The 14,510-nt window shown below is 48.7% G+C and overlaps 1 protein-coding gene and 2 pseudogenes across 1 annotated transcript; 1 reads left to right on the top strand and 2 right to left on the bottom strand.

Annotated features, from left to right (window-relative positions):
* The first annotated feature begins 334 nt into the window (after positions 1-334).
* Positions 335-6,962, top strand: LOC101698603 (epididymal secretory glutathione peroxidase). Its single transcript, XM_004921098.3, is given in 8 exon segments — positions 335-352; positions 3,619-3,664; positions 3,667-3,771; positions 5,066-5,151; positions 5,153-5,184; positions 5,493-5,543; positions 5,545-5,590; positions 6,645-6,962. Coding segments are annotated over 8 exon segments (633 nt in total). The 3' UTR covers positions 6,894-6,962.
* A 2,696-nt stretch (positions 6,963-9,658) lies between these two features.
* Positions 9,659-12,517, bottom strand: LOC147826140 (uncharacterized; annotated as a pseudogene).
* Positions 12,477-13,412, bottom strand: LOC147826139 (peptidyl-prolyl cis-trans isomerase G pseudogene; annotated as a pseudogene).
* Positions 13,413-14,510: the final 1,098 nt, after the last annotated feature.

The raw sequence follows: 14,510 nt of genomic DNA, 5'->3' as shown, positions 1-14,510 counted from the left end.
CTGCACACCAATGTCTTGACTGAATTCCTTCATCAGGGGCACAAAGAGCCCAAGGCCAAGGAGTGGCTGCGTCAAGACCCTCACCTCCCTGTAATTCTGCCAGACTTGACCTGGCCCTGGGTCCGCGCCACACCGGTGGGGCTGAGTGCCCGTGGGGGGGCGTGGGCAGCACTGTGGCTGTCCTCTCCCTCAGCAGCCCTGTTATTGGCTGGCCAGTGTCGCCTCGGCATAGATATCCAGCCCTCCCTCAGGCTGCAGTACTGTCAGGACTCCGAGGGCGACAGCCTCCTGTCTCTTCCCTCTCCTTCTGGCTGGCCTCGTGCAGCCAGACCTCATGCCGGAGAGGATGAAGGTGGGTGAGCTCAGCAGGAGGGCCTTGGGGGGCAGGAGCAGTCTTCCTTCCCCCTCTCCTTCATGCAGGATTCCAACCTGTGCTTGCTTTCTCTCTGCATCACCTGCCAGGCGCATGGAGGGCTCCACAGGGGAGACAGGGAGCTACCTCACCCTGCCCAGGCGACAGTGGCAGGTTTGCTGGCTTCTGTCACAGAAAAGAGTTCTCAAGATGCATCAGTAAGAGGCTCACCAGGCAGAACTGAAAAGTACTCAAAGAAAATCAGGTGTGGGCTGGGGAGGGCAGGCGTGTCCTCGAGCGGGCACATTTGAGGGGGCTGGGGTGGAAACCTGTAGGTAATGACTACGCAGAGGGCTCCTGGTACAGCTGAAGGGTGGCGCCCACCCAGCGTGGAGGGTGACAGCTGCACAGATGACAGCCGCTGCAGAGGACGCAGCAGCCACCTGGGGAAAGGCTCGCTTGCAGGCGGAGAGGAGGGGCCCAGGCCCCCGTGACTCCAAGGACCTCAGGAAGTTTCGCCTGGGTTTGTGTCTTCCACTTGCAGCTTTTATTAAAAGCACAATTGAAGAATTACAATTTTCCTTGTCTCCTTTCTAGCTGCCTTATTTTCCTTCCCCGTCTCACTTGCGGTCCCTAGGCCTGTCTCCTCTTCTCCCAAATCTCCCTCTCTCCCGTGAACAGGTGTCCCTTGGGTTGGACGTGGGCAGTGATGGAAGGGCCTCCCTCCTGTGCTCCTTCCTCTCCTCCTCCACCAAGCAGCAGCTCCCTCCAGACGCGTCAGTACCGGGCACTCTGGAGCACCGGGCCGGATGGCTGGGGACACCGGAGATGCGGGGACCATGGCTCAGGGAGGCTGGGCCGACTCACCCCAGACTCATGCTCCTGGTTTACAGACACCCAGCAAGAAGAACAACCATCAACGTGCAAGTCTTAGGAATAAGTAATAGTTATCAGGGTAACATAAAGTATTTGGAAAGAATAATCAGGGACTTAAAACAACTGGGCTTGATGCCAGCTGCCTGGAATCTGGCTGCAGCTCAATTCCATTTGTGGCTCAGGTCCTCTCCCAACATAATGTCCCGAGAGGGGCGCCGGGAAAGGACCGGCCAGCATGGAGCAAAGGGGTCGCGGCTTGGCCCGCTCTTGGGCCACCTCTACTCTCTTGCAGGAAACTCTCCACTCCTCTGTGCTTCCCCACTACTGGTAAATTCTTCTCATCACTGTGGCACTGGCCTCTCCCACGCCGTGCCCAGGCCCAGCGCAGGATCACTTATTTATGGGTAACATCTCTAGCTCACGGGGGAGCAACAGGTGCTATGCATATAATACACTGCACAATGGCAGCTCTGTCAAGATCGGCAGCCCACTCTGAAATGGGCTAGAAAGCTTCCTGGATGACTCCGTAGTTTTGGAATCGAGTCCGTCTTTGTGTTGTCCAGTGCTGTGCAGCTGGGTCTGGAGACGCTGGACTCAGAATTTGACGGTGAAAGCTGCGCCTGAGGTGCTGACTGCGAGCAGCATTGCGTCAGGAGTAAAAGAGTAGGAGGGGACTGCAAGCTCAGGCTCCCTCCAGGAACTTGGCTCCTGGTTCTCAACATGATTTTCACCCAGCAGCAAGGCAAAAAGCAAGCAAGTGCAGAAAAGGCAGATTTGTAAAAATGTTTAACTTGGGGGCCAGGGACTTAGCTCAGTGGCACCGCGCCTGCCTTGCAAGCACAAGGTCCTAAGTTCAATCCCCGGTACCGGGGAAAAAAAAAACAAGCTTAACTTGGAACCAGGCCCCATGGTAATGCTCTCCTCTCACACCTCAGGGTTCGGCACCTGTAGATGTGCGTGCATTTAGGGAGGGCACCGAATCAAATGGAGGAAACGCTTTCTCCCCAGCGATGGGCTGAATGGCTGCAGTCTGTATGATGGTGATAGAACCAGTGAGATTTAGGGAGAAAAAAGGCAAGTTTGACTTTGTATTCCTCCTTCTCTCGGTGGGGGCAGATGGCGCCTGGCTAAAATCCTTTCCTTTTTATCTTTCTATTTTTATTTTTGGTATGGGGGATCGAACTCAGGACCTTGAGCTTTCAAGGAAGGCACAGGAACCACTCAGCTACATCCCCAGCCCTAAAATCCTTTCCTGCCACCCCATTTCCAAGAAGTCAAGATTAGTCTTTAAGTCTGGACCTCTCTGACCGGAGAATGCCTTTGTCTCTCCTCTGCACCCATGCCTCTACCTTTTGCTCTCAAGATGGTGAGGATATGTGGCTTCTTCTCATCCTTCCTATCTTACACTCCTTGTGTTCCAGGAGCTCCCCAGCCTGGGGAAAGGACCACACGGCGGGCACGGTGGCCTTGGTACCAGTGGGTCCTGCAAGGGTGGAGCTGGGAGGACTGAGACGGGGCCTGCTGAGGGGCGGAATCTAACAGGAGAACTGCAGCGCGAATTTGGGGTAGAACTTATTTCCATTGTGCGATACCTGTTCAGTCTGTCAGGATGTTCGCGAAGGAGCAGGAGACGCAGAGCTCATGGCAGAGCAGATCCAGGCACTTGGAGCACAGCTGTGTGGCGGCCTGGTTGCCGCTGGGTGGGGCGACCTCATGCAGGCTCTGCAGCTGCCCATGGTCTTTTCTGGCACAACACAGACATGGGGCTTCGGGGGTTTGGCATCCACGTGCGTAAGAGGCAGAGGGGAGGAGGAATGCCAGACACTAGCATGTTAAGCCTGGAGGCTACTGAAGGTCCTAAGCGGAATCTAGATGAACAGCTGCGTTTCACTCATGCAGAAACCGAGGTCCTGGATAAGGGGTGCCGTGCTTGTGCAGGGAATGACGCAAGGTCTGGCCTCAGAGCCCAGGCTGGAGTTGTCACGTGGGTAGGAAGTCAGGGGCCCCGGGAGAGCGGCAGCAAGGCCACCCTGAGGCGCTTTCATCGCCCTGAGGCACCTCCTCTGAGAGGCCAGGCAGCGGCTTCCTCCAGGCGGCCCCCCACCGCCTGCTCCTCCCGCGGCACCAGCCCACAGAGAGAGCTCGTTTCTTTCCCACTCACACAAGCACTGCTTCTGCCAGCGAGAGAGGAAGCACGACTGGCCAGGTTTTCCCTCAAAAACTCGTCAGATTTTAAGTCACAAGTCCTAGGTTTCATTCTTGCCTTCGATCCCTTAGACAACTCTAGTTTGTCTTTGAGTTCACACCTGTAGTATTCTGAGTCCTCTGCGAGTTTACGCAGGCGCCAGGACCTGCTGCTCCTGATGGTGTCATCTTGAATCGCCTTCCAGATGGACTGCTACAAAGACGTGAAAGGCACCGCCTTCAGCTACGAGGCGTCACGCTGCCCGGGAGGGAGCGCGTGCGGTCCACGCAGTCCTCGGGCACGCACGTCCTCCGCGTCGACGTGGCCACTGTCTGCGGCCTGACCACCCAGTACCCTGGTAAGTCTGGACCTCACGTCGGGGGACTAAGTTTTTCGGCTGGTTCCGCCCCAAACCACGCTCGTAATTGTATTCTACTCGACCACTCGGAGTCGATCAGCTTCACTCACTGCCGTCAGACTGTAGCGCACAGCACCCATCCGCCCGGCCTGGCTTCGCAACCACATAGCTGGGACCGAGACTGGTGTGCTTCACGTATTTGAAAATAAGAACTGCTGTGTTTTTAATTGTGTTGTGTCTGGTAGAAGTAATGTATTCACAAGCTCAAAATTCCGAAGAACAAAAAGACTTGGAGTCAAGTCTTTCCACCTCCTGACTTTCATTTTATACAAATAATATCAGGTTTATAAAATATAGATTTTCTTTCTGCTTTCCCCAGTCCCTAACATACAGTAAATACAGTTTGCTCTGTGTTTTTACATGAATATTTTGAGCTCAGTCTATTTCCTCGTTCTTTAAAGACTGACTCATATTCAGTGGCCCATAATTCATCCTCTCAGTCTTTAGAGATGGCACAGATTTCCTGAGTGCACAGCAGGTGAGGGACAGTGGCCGGGCTCCCTCTGCCTCTACTCTGAGGCGGTCTGAGCTGCAGGGCTGAGGACAGGAGGGGACTCGGGGCTCTGAGGACCATGTGGACACTGGAAAATGGCCTCTACCGTGCACGCAGGACTAAACGGAGCTGCCAGCAGGCTGAGCCCCTGTGCGGCTGGGCTGGTTCTGCCAGAGGACCGAGGCTTCCAGCCTGAAGGTCACCGAGAAGGTGGCTGTCAGTGCCGCAGGGAGGCAGGCAGCTGAAGCTGCTGCTCTGCTTCATGGCCCAGAGTGCCAAGTGGTCGCAGCACTGAAGAGCGAGTGGCCCAGCTGCGGCCCTGGGTTCTCCCTGGCTGCACTCTGTGTGCGCCACGAGAGACTCACTGCCCGAGCCCCGTCTCCCCCTTTAGAAAAGCGAGGTCCAGTCGATCACAGAAGCAACCAGGGGCGAATGTCCTGTGGTGAGGGTCACCTGCCTTTGCCCACAGGGAGCTGGGGTGGTCCTAGGGGAAGGGAACTGGAGCCCCTGTAACAGGACCTGGGCGTCCCGGTGCCTGACCCAGAGTCCTCAGCGACTGAGCGGCGCCAGCGGCTGAGGGCCCAGGGCTCCGAGGTGGGTCCAGACACCTGGGGTCACACTGCGACTCGCAGGCTCCTGTCCCTTTGGAGCCTCTGTCCTCTGGCAATGAGCGCCCTGGTCTTTCTCTGCACAGAGCAGGGCCGCTAGACCAGGCCTCATCTGTCGCTTATCCCGTTGCAGAGCTGAACGCGCTCCAGGAGGAGCTGAAACCCTCTGGCCTGGTGGTGCTGGGCTTTCCCTGCAACCAGTTTGCAAAGCAGGAGCCGGGGGGACAACAGCGAGATCCTACCTGGGCTCAAGTGAGTGGCTCCCATGTGCCCTCCCCGTCCCCAGGACCTCCCGGTCGGCTGGAGCCGGGTTCAAGCCACCTCTGCAAGGGCCCGGTGTCCAGAGGTGCTGCACCTCGCCTTGCCGAGCCTGGCTGAGCCTGGGGAGGCCGTGGGGGGACGGGACAGCGGCACCTGGACAGAAGCCAGATGCTCGAGGGCCAGGAACCGCTGGACAAAGTCTGCAGTGACCTCACCCTCGAGCCCTCTCGCCCCTCCCACTCTTCGTTGGTCACAACCCTGTCGGCCACCTGAGGCTTCTGGATGCGGTGTGCATGCAGGCACGTCCGTCCAGGGGGAGGATTCTTACCTAATTTCCAGCTTTTTGAGAAGGGACGTGAATGGTGAAAAAGAACAGAAAATCTTCACCTTCCTGAAGGTGAGTGATCACTGGACCAAGCCTCCTCCTTTTCCCAAATGTTCCTAGCACAGAGCTGGTTGGAGGCGGGCCCTTGAGGGGATCTGCAGGTCAGCACAGGGACTTGGGTTCAGTTCTACGTCCCAGGGCTCTGCTTTGAGTGGGGAGACAGCTGTGGGGGGCGGCTGTTCTGAGGCGCTCTTGCGCTTTGGCACCCAGCCATCCACTAGGGACATCTAAGAGCCTCTGACTCTAAGGCAGGCAGAGCAGTGACCTGGAGGAGTGAGGCAGCGCTCCTGCCCTAGATGACAGGAAGGTTGGGAAAGCTTCAGTATGGGTAGGGATGACACGATGTAGTAGCATGTTTATGAACACTGATTTGCAGACTAGAGAAAACCAGGGCTGAAAGGACCCTAAAGGTCACCAGAGGGAACTGTTGCTAAATGCAGGACTGTGCACAGAGACTAGGCCACGTTAGCAATTTATATATTCACAGTAACCAGAAGAAAATAGAGCCCTCTAGAGAGGATTTCATAGACAAACTCATCTCACTTGTCCACAGGGTATGAGCGGCTTGTCATTTATTCTTTCTTGGTACTGGGGATTGAACTCGGAACCTTGTACTTGTGAGGCAGGTGGCAGCACCACTGAGCTAAACCACTAGCCCTTGTCATTTATTCTTAAGATGCTCTTTTTAAAGTTAAGTGATGGAATGATGGTGTTTAATATTTTTCTTATTGTCCCCAAATGATACTGAAATGCTCCTGACTCATGAAACCTTCAGGCCAGGGTAGCCACCTGTGTGTAATTGTAAGCTGCTCACTTTACAGAAAGGAAATGTAGAGGTTCCAGGGCAACCCCTCGGACCACAGAGGCTTGACTGTGCCGGCCTCATGGCAGGGACAGCAGTGGGGAGCAGAGCCAGCTGGGATATCCACAGCATTCCTAGGAGTTGTCATGGCAGTGCTTAGGAGAATGTATGGGGTTTACTAGGAGTCACCAGAAGTTAACTCTGTCTAGGAACAGGAGGGAGTGGGTTATCTGTAGGGGAAATGTCTGGGGTCCTCAGGGACAGAAGTGGTATTTCTTCTTCCTGACTCTGCTTCGGCACTCTTGTCCTCACTCCTCTGAGCTTTTGGGCTCATTCAAACATATCTCCTGGGATCCCATCAGAGTCCATGACATCCGATGGAACTTTGAGAAGTTCCTGGTGGGGCCAGATGTAATCCCTGTCGTGCACTGGTTCCACAAGGCTCCAGTCAGCACGGTGAGGTCTGACATCCTCAAGTACCTGAAGCAGTCCCAAAGCAAACAGGGAGGCTGAAGTGGGGCAGAAGCCATCTGCTTCTCACCTGAAGACCTGCTCTGGGAAAATCTGTCTTCTCAACACACGTCCACCTAAACGTCTCTACTCGTTGAAGTAACTACACTCCACTCTGCCAAAGATTCCACTCTGCCTAGCAGAGTTGAATTTGGAAGGCTACTGCCATTTCTCCTTGGAAGAATATGTGGGTGAAGAATAAAAGGATGGAAACCCTGAATCCCCAGACCTCTCCTAGGGTTAGGGTTAGGGTTAGGGTTAGGGTTGGGTCTTTGCTATCTATCCAAGGGAAGTCATTCTTCCTGACCCTCTCCTGAGGAAGAACATTCTTCAACATTCTGCCTCCTCCTCCTCCTCCTCAGGTTGTAGTCCTCTGATCGAGCTTCCACTTCCTAACATTCTGGCCCCTGGGAACAACATGTCTTGTCATTGAGTTTTTCAGAGTGGTCATCCAGGACACGCCCACCTGTCTCTCTCCTGGGGCCTCCCTAGGGAAGGGGGCAGGGGCACTGACTTCTGCATAGGGAGGGGAGCTCCAGGCTGGCCCACCCAGGACTCATCTCTGATCTCCAAAAGCTTCCCTCCTCATCTGGTCTCCAGTGGACTCAGGTCATGGCTCCTGGGTTTTATCTTCTGAAGGAAAAGATTCCCCTCTCAGCCCACTCCTCACCTTCACAGCCTCCCTTCAGTCTCCAGTAAAATGTTTTCTGCAGCACTGAAGATTTCAGTGGTGGTTTTTAAGTCCTATCTTGCAGATTAACTCATCTCTCTCCCTCCTCAGGTCACTCTGGCACTGAGCACACTGCCCGGGCTGCTGAGCCTGCCCACATATTCTCTTCAAGGTCCTGTGTTTTCAGGAGCTGCCTCAGGCCCAGTCTACCCTTTCCAGAAGTTCTGACCAGTTTCTGGTCCATGAGGGGACTCAGGCCAGTGCTTTTTGTGCTGACACTGCAGCCTGATTCTTCCTCTGACAAGCCCTGCTTCCCTTCCTAGCTATATACCCCACTCTGTAAATCAGGATGACCATCAAATTCCAAATGCACACAAACTGCAGCCCCATCTCAGGTGGTGATGATCCTGAGGCAATGCCCTAGCAAACTCCATCCTAGAGTCTGCTTTTCAGGGAACCCAGCGCAACTTACTGGGATGGAAAGTGCTTTGGGGAAGAAGGTGTGAAGATGAGAGTTTGAAGCTGAGCCTCCAGCTGGCTGGTGAGGACAGCTGAGTGGAGCCCAGCCAGCCCCTGGTTCACAGCAGTGCAGTTTTTAGATTTCCACCAAACAGTTGGGGTGGGGGGTGCTGTGGTCTGCTGTGCACCAGGTGGTATAGGAGCTGGGAGCTGGAAAAGTGTGTGTATGGCACTCAGATTCTACAGCTTCTGCTAGAGGACAGGGAGCTTTGGAGAGAGACAGTGGAAGGCTGCAGATGATAAGTATGATGAAAGGCTAAGGGGGAACACACATCTCCATGGGATCCTACAGAGAATATCTCACATCCAGAGACTCTGGCCCAAAGAGCTACAAGTTAGGCCCAAGACTTAATTGTAGGAATAACAGAATTCCAAAGAATAATCTTGAACCTAGCTCTACTCCAAGTATGTCCTGTGGGAACCCAAGGAGGGGACTGGGGAATGCTGGATATCACTGGGGCACTGGACTCTGGCAGAGTTTCTGATTCATTTGAAGAGGATTGATTTACTGGCCTCAAAATTATGAGGAGGTGGTTGAGGACACAATCCAGTATGGTTCCTTTCATCAAACAGGTGGGAGGGACCCATATCTCCCTGAGAGACTGGTGGGCATCTTAGGACAGGATCATCCACAATGTCAATTTCCTCTTCCTTGGAAACCTCTTTTCCATAGTTTTGGGGTCTTTCCAGAGATAAAGAGCCACAAGCCTGAACATAAGGGATTTCACACCACCTTCCTTGCCTTTTGCAGAAACAATCTAGTTGAGTTTTAACAGCTCATCCTGCTCCTAAAGGAGGTCCCAGGAGTAGAGGGGACTACTTAAGTCCAGGTTCCTTTTTTAATAGCAGATATCTAACAATGAAAAGATTGGCTAGGCCAACTTTTAGAAGATCCTAGTGGGTTTGCAGGTGGATTTCAAACTTTGACCCTTCCTTTTGAGCTATTGTGATGAGATGTCCAATTAGGTACTTGCTGTACCCCAGACCCGAATGATTCAATGACTGGACATAACCTTTTCTGTGTTCAAGTCAGGGTCTAGATGAGGATGAAAGAAGAGCTAAGAAAAAAAAAAAAAAGACAAGCCAAAGTTATGGCTGTTGTAATTGGCAATGCTCTAAGCACACCTAAGTCATGTAAAGGAAAACTCAAGCCAATCAGGGAAAGAGTTCCTCTTTTAAATGCAAGGAAACTGGACACTGGGCATTTGACTACACTAAGCCACCACCTGGGCCCTGCTCTGTCAGGAAGCTGGTGTGCCTGATTTATGGCACTCAGAGAGAGGCGAGGCAAGCCAAAACCCTTACCTCCTGCACTCATGAGGAGGAAAGAAGGGGCCCAGGATAATCTGCAATACCTCTGTCCTGGGACATCTCCATCCCTTGTGAAGAACCCCAGGTGAAGCTGGATGTCATGGGTAAGCAATTTCAATTCCTTATAGATAACTTCATTCTCTGAAAAACCCTCTTCTGGATCAATAGCCAAAACTGAGGTCAAAGAGAGCCCTAGTCAGAGCTTCTTTACAACTGCTCTGACATGTCATTTTGAATGTCAAATGTTCAATCATGAGATTTTAATTGTCCCAGTGTCCTACTCCCTTACTAGAAGGAGATTTACTACTAAAATTGGGACCAATTCCAGTTACACAGACTCCAAATATGCCTTTCTGGTGCTACGTTTCCATACAGCATTCTGGAAAGAAACGGGCTTGCTAAGCAATCTTCTACAAAGCACAAGCAAGAAATTCCACAACTCCTAGAGGCAATCTTTCTTACCAAGCAGGTCCCTGCCATTCTTTGCAAAGGACACCAAAGGGACAGATCTAAAGCCTCTTTAGGAAGTCAAAAGACTGGTAGAGAGGCAAGGAGGGAAGTCTTACATCCCCTCAAGGTCCTAGCTTTATTCTGTTCCTGAAAAACTATTCAAACTGGTCTTTCCTTAAGAGATGTAGTGGAGGGCTGGGGATTTAGCTCAGTAGTTTCACTGCATGCTGCACAAGTGCAAAGACCTGAGTTCAATCCCCGGTACAAAAAAAAAAAGAGAGAGAGAGATGTAGTGGAAAGCTATAAAAACCCTATGTGGGAAAGGGTCAAATTTTCACAGGACTAGGCCTGTACTTCTGTGACCCTCCAGAAAACATAAGCAAGACTCTAGTACTTCAAAAAGCAAGACTCTAGTACTGCTCTGGGTGCAGGTAAGTAGAGTCATTAAAGACCCTTAATCCACCACAGCTTGAATGGGCACCTGTAATGAGACTTGTTTTTAACTAGATCCATAATGTGGGTAATCTTGCTAGGGCTGCAGCTCTCAGGCTCTTGATAATTTACCTAACATCCCTTTTTGCCACACTTTCACCTATACAGGAAACATGAAAATCTGACCTGCTCCTCATATTTGGACTCTACATCCTCAACCTAATAGTAACATTACTCTCTTGACAAACTCACCAAGCTTCCTCCATCAAATAGGCAGCTCAATAGTCCATCACATATAGACACTAATCCTTTTTTTATGGTTTCCTGCTAGGTTTTTCTTTCAGCCCAGCCAGTGAGCCACAAACATCCCAAGGTAGTTGGAAAGTACATAAGCCCCAGTGGGTAGAGCTTCCAACCTGTTTCAGCAGGAAATAGCTATATGAAGATGGAGACTTTCACACTCTCAACACCTCATAAATAATTATGGGAATTTATATCTCTTGGGGAAACAAGGCAGGAGATTAGGATGTGGCCAAAAAGCCAAGCAAGTGGACATGACATGTCAATAATGGAGATCCAAGAAATGCACAGAAAAACAGTTCCCAAGCCCTGAACCTGGGACCAATCAGAGAATGCTATCTCCAATTTTCCTTGTGAGAAATCAAGCAACTGTTTCTCATTTCAAGTTTATTAAAACTTTAGCAGTACAAATTATCCAGATTGCAGATTATCCAAAGATCAACTCAATGAAGTCCACATTAAAAAAAAAAACAAAAAAGGACATAAAATAACCCAAAAAATAATGAAAACAACATAAAAATATTCACCAGCAAGTCTCCAAAACTTAAATTTTGAGATAGAAAGGAAATAAATTTATACAACTCACTCATCCAATTTTGTCTTCATCTGTTATAGGGCTAGATTCATGATTAAATTTTTTGTTTTTATTATGTACATGGTCATTTTTTGCAGCCTTTGATTTTGGGTTTTAATTTTCCACTGAGAATCGGGCCTTCTCATCCCTCCTTAGTTTATGATGTGGAGGACTTTAATTCACTGTCTTGGCTTTGTTTTATTTTTGAGAATGGACTTTGACCCCTATCAGCCTTTTTTCCCCTGTTACTACTTGAGCTATTACGATGATTTTTAGAGTACGTTCTTTTCTCACCCTCAGAATTTCCTTTTCTGTGTGAGCTCTTACTTTCTTGGCTTCTGTTTTTCCTTTGACTTTCTTCTCTCTCTGAGCTCCGTGAATCTCTCCTCCTCCTATCTTTATTTTTCGATCTTCCTGGTGCTCCTCTTCTCTGTCAGCATTATGACCTTCTTCTTCTCCTGTACTCCTCTCTGTATCTATGGTACTCCTTGCTTCTGCTGTGATCTCTGTCATGGCTTCTGGATCACGCTCTTCTACTCCTGTCCCTATTTCTGCTTCATTCCCTTGTTCTACTATTGTAATTATGTTTTACCTTTGGTTACATCACATTCTCTACACCTGAACTGTGTGCGTCTATCCTTTTCTTTACTTTTACTATGACCGCACTCATTACTTTTTGATTCTATCTGCTTAGACTTCTCTTTACTTCTACTCCTTTCTTGATCTTTTCCTTTAGAATCAAATTTTCTTTTTCTTTAATATTCTCATGATCTCATTCTTTACTCAACTTCAACCTCTTTTCATCATATCTGTTATGTTTTAAATCTCTTTCCTTACACTTTGACTTCTCTTTGCTTTTACTCCTACTTTTAGATTTGGCCCTTTTAGTCACTTTGTTTTTATTAGATTTATCTTCTTTTTCTGAATTTCTTCTGATTTCTCTCTTTGCTCTCAGATTTATGGTCTTTAACTTTCTTTTCCTTTTCATTTTTTGTTTGGGCTTCCAGACACATGCCTGTGATCAGTTATTTTTCTCTTTTTTAATCTAACTGGGCTCCTTTAATTTTCTTTCACTTCATTCAACTCACTTTTATCCACTTTGATCCATCTTTCACCACTTGATACTCATTTGTTGAGCTCTCTGCATCTCTAGCCTCCAATGGGGAGGAGTCTCACTATATCTGAAATGATCCTTTGATCTGGATCTGGAAGGAGTTTGATGTCTTGGTCTTCCTTTAATTTTCCTGCCAGATCTAGTAACTAAGAGTCATCTCTGGTATGAAGCAGGATGAGAGTTAGGGACATTACTCACTCTCTCTCTTTCTCTCTGTCTTTCTGTTCCTTGTCATCAGCTTTAGGACTTTTTCTCATGAGGAATCTATTTTCTGGTATAGGAGGGATCTCTTCTGGACAGATAGTAGACTGGGGTTGTGCTTAAAGATTTTCCACCTTGCTTTCACTAGATGCACTTTTCTTGCTTTTCTTTCTCTTTTTCTTTTCTTTCTTGTGTTTCTGGGAATTTTTTCTATTTTTTTTTCTTTTTTAAAAATTTCTCTTCAGAAGCACTTTCAGAATCAGAAGACTCAGAAGAGGACTGGGAATCACTTGAGCTATCTGAATCACTGGATGATGAAGAGGAAGAGGATGATGACTTATGCCTTTTCTTCTTTTTTAACTTTAGATTTTGGGATCAGCTCTCCACAGCCAAGTGTCTGTACCTCAGCTAATGGTTTGCTAGCTGTGTCTGTTTTCTGGTTTTCTATCTCACAACTTCTTGACCAGAGATCACTTGTCCAAAAACAACATGATGCCCATCTAAATGAGTTGTTTTCATTGTTCTTTTGGAAGTTATCAGACAGAATAAAAACAAAGTCAGAGAAAAACAAAGTTAGTCTATGAAGAACTGTGAACCATTTGTATCTTTCCCTCTGTTGGCCATTGACAAAAGAAATTCTTCATTGTGTTTAACAGCAAAACCCTCATCTTGAAAAAAATCCTCCATAGATTCTCCTCCTCTTCCATTTCCTTCACTGAAATCACCACCTTGAACCATAAAATCCTTAACAACTCTGTGAGAAAGACAACTCTTATAATGTAATGGCTTCTGAGTTGATTTCCCTGTCCCCTTTTTTCCTGTACAAAGACAATGAAAGTTCTTGAATGTTTCGGGGCACACATTAGAAAACAATTCAAAGACCACTCTTCCAGCAGGGTGGTTAATGACGATATCAAAAAAACATCGAGGACACTGAACCTTTATTCCCATGGTTCCAATACTTCAATCTTTAAATTGAAAAAAGTAAAACACCAATGATAATTGAGCCAGGCCAATCTTTTCATTCCTGTGCTACCACAATGTCCTCTTCCCTGGGCCCAGTCCTTGAAAGCACTTCAAATCTACCGCTGTCAGAAAAGGCACTAAAGCCCACTGACTCCCTCCCCCACAGTCCAGTCCCAGGGGTGGAAAGTGTCACTCCTGAAGTGTATAATGGAGTTGTGGATGGTGTCTCCCAGCATTCCCTGGTTTGTGTCACCACAACCTCCTTGGAATTAAAGGATTTAGGTTGCTAGTTTAGTTTAATGCTTTCTCTGACTGGGAAATGTGTACCCATCAGAATGCCATATCATGCCAGGTAGGAAGTAGGAGGATCTCAAGTTTGAACCCAACCTGGGGCAATTCAGTAAGATTCTGACGATCAGTCAATCAATAGGCAGAGGGTGTACACCAGTGCAAAGACTCTGGGTTCAATCTCTAGTTCCTACTCCAGGATCCTGTGGAGAAGGTGGTGGACACTGAGGAGAGAACAGGCTGGCAAGTCAGGGCTGGGTAGAGGTGACGGCTTTTCTTTTCCCTCTCAGTATGTTTGTGATGCAGGATCTAGGGTTTGGCTGAGAAATGGAGACACTTGAGTAGTGGGTTCTCTGAAGCCCAGAAAAGTGGGGTAGAGCTGATCTCAGTCAGTCCTGGGATCATAGAGACCTCCAGGAACTTTTTGATAGGATGGCCTAGACATGATTTCAGCCCCAGGAGTGGGAGATACAAAAGACAGTGGCCATTAAGCTCTTAGTCACTGTGCTCTTTCACAGTGGTCCTCTTTCATCCTGTAGTGTGTACTTCTTTTCCTTTTAATTGACCCACATTTGCTCTGCAGAACATTTTTTCTCTACTTTTATTAAATGTAGAACCTCACAAAAATTTTAAAAATAGGAAACAATACTTTACATGGTAAATGGTCACACAGAAAATGAGACATATAATAAATTTTGGGTTGCAAGAATTAAACCACTTTCTAAATCTAGTTACCATTAATCAGTTTATTTTAAAATTTTTTGTAGTTTTAAGCTTTTATTAAAACACAAAGAA

Source organism: Heterocephalus glaber, unplaced genomic scaffold (assembly GCF_053883595.1).
Source record: "Heterocephalus glaber isolate CG9 unplaced genomic scaffold, H.glaber_assembly_v1.0 deba00001472, whole genome shotgun sequence".
NCBI classification, from domain to species: domain Eukaryota; kingdom Metazoa; phylum Chordata; class Mammalia; order Rodentia; family Bathyergidae; genus Heterocephalus; species Heterocephalus glaber.
The sequence above is the reverse complement of the archived record's forward strand: the minus strand, read 5'-3'. Positions and strand labels throughout refer to the sequence as shown.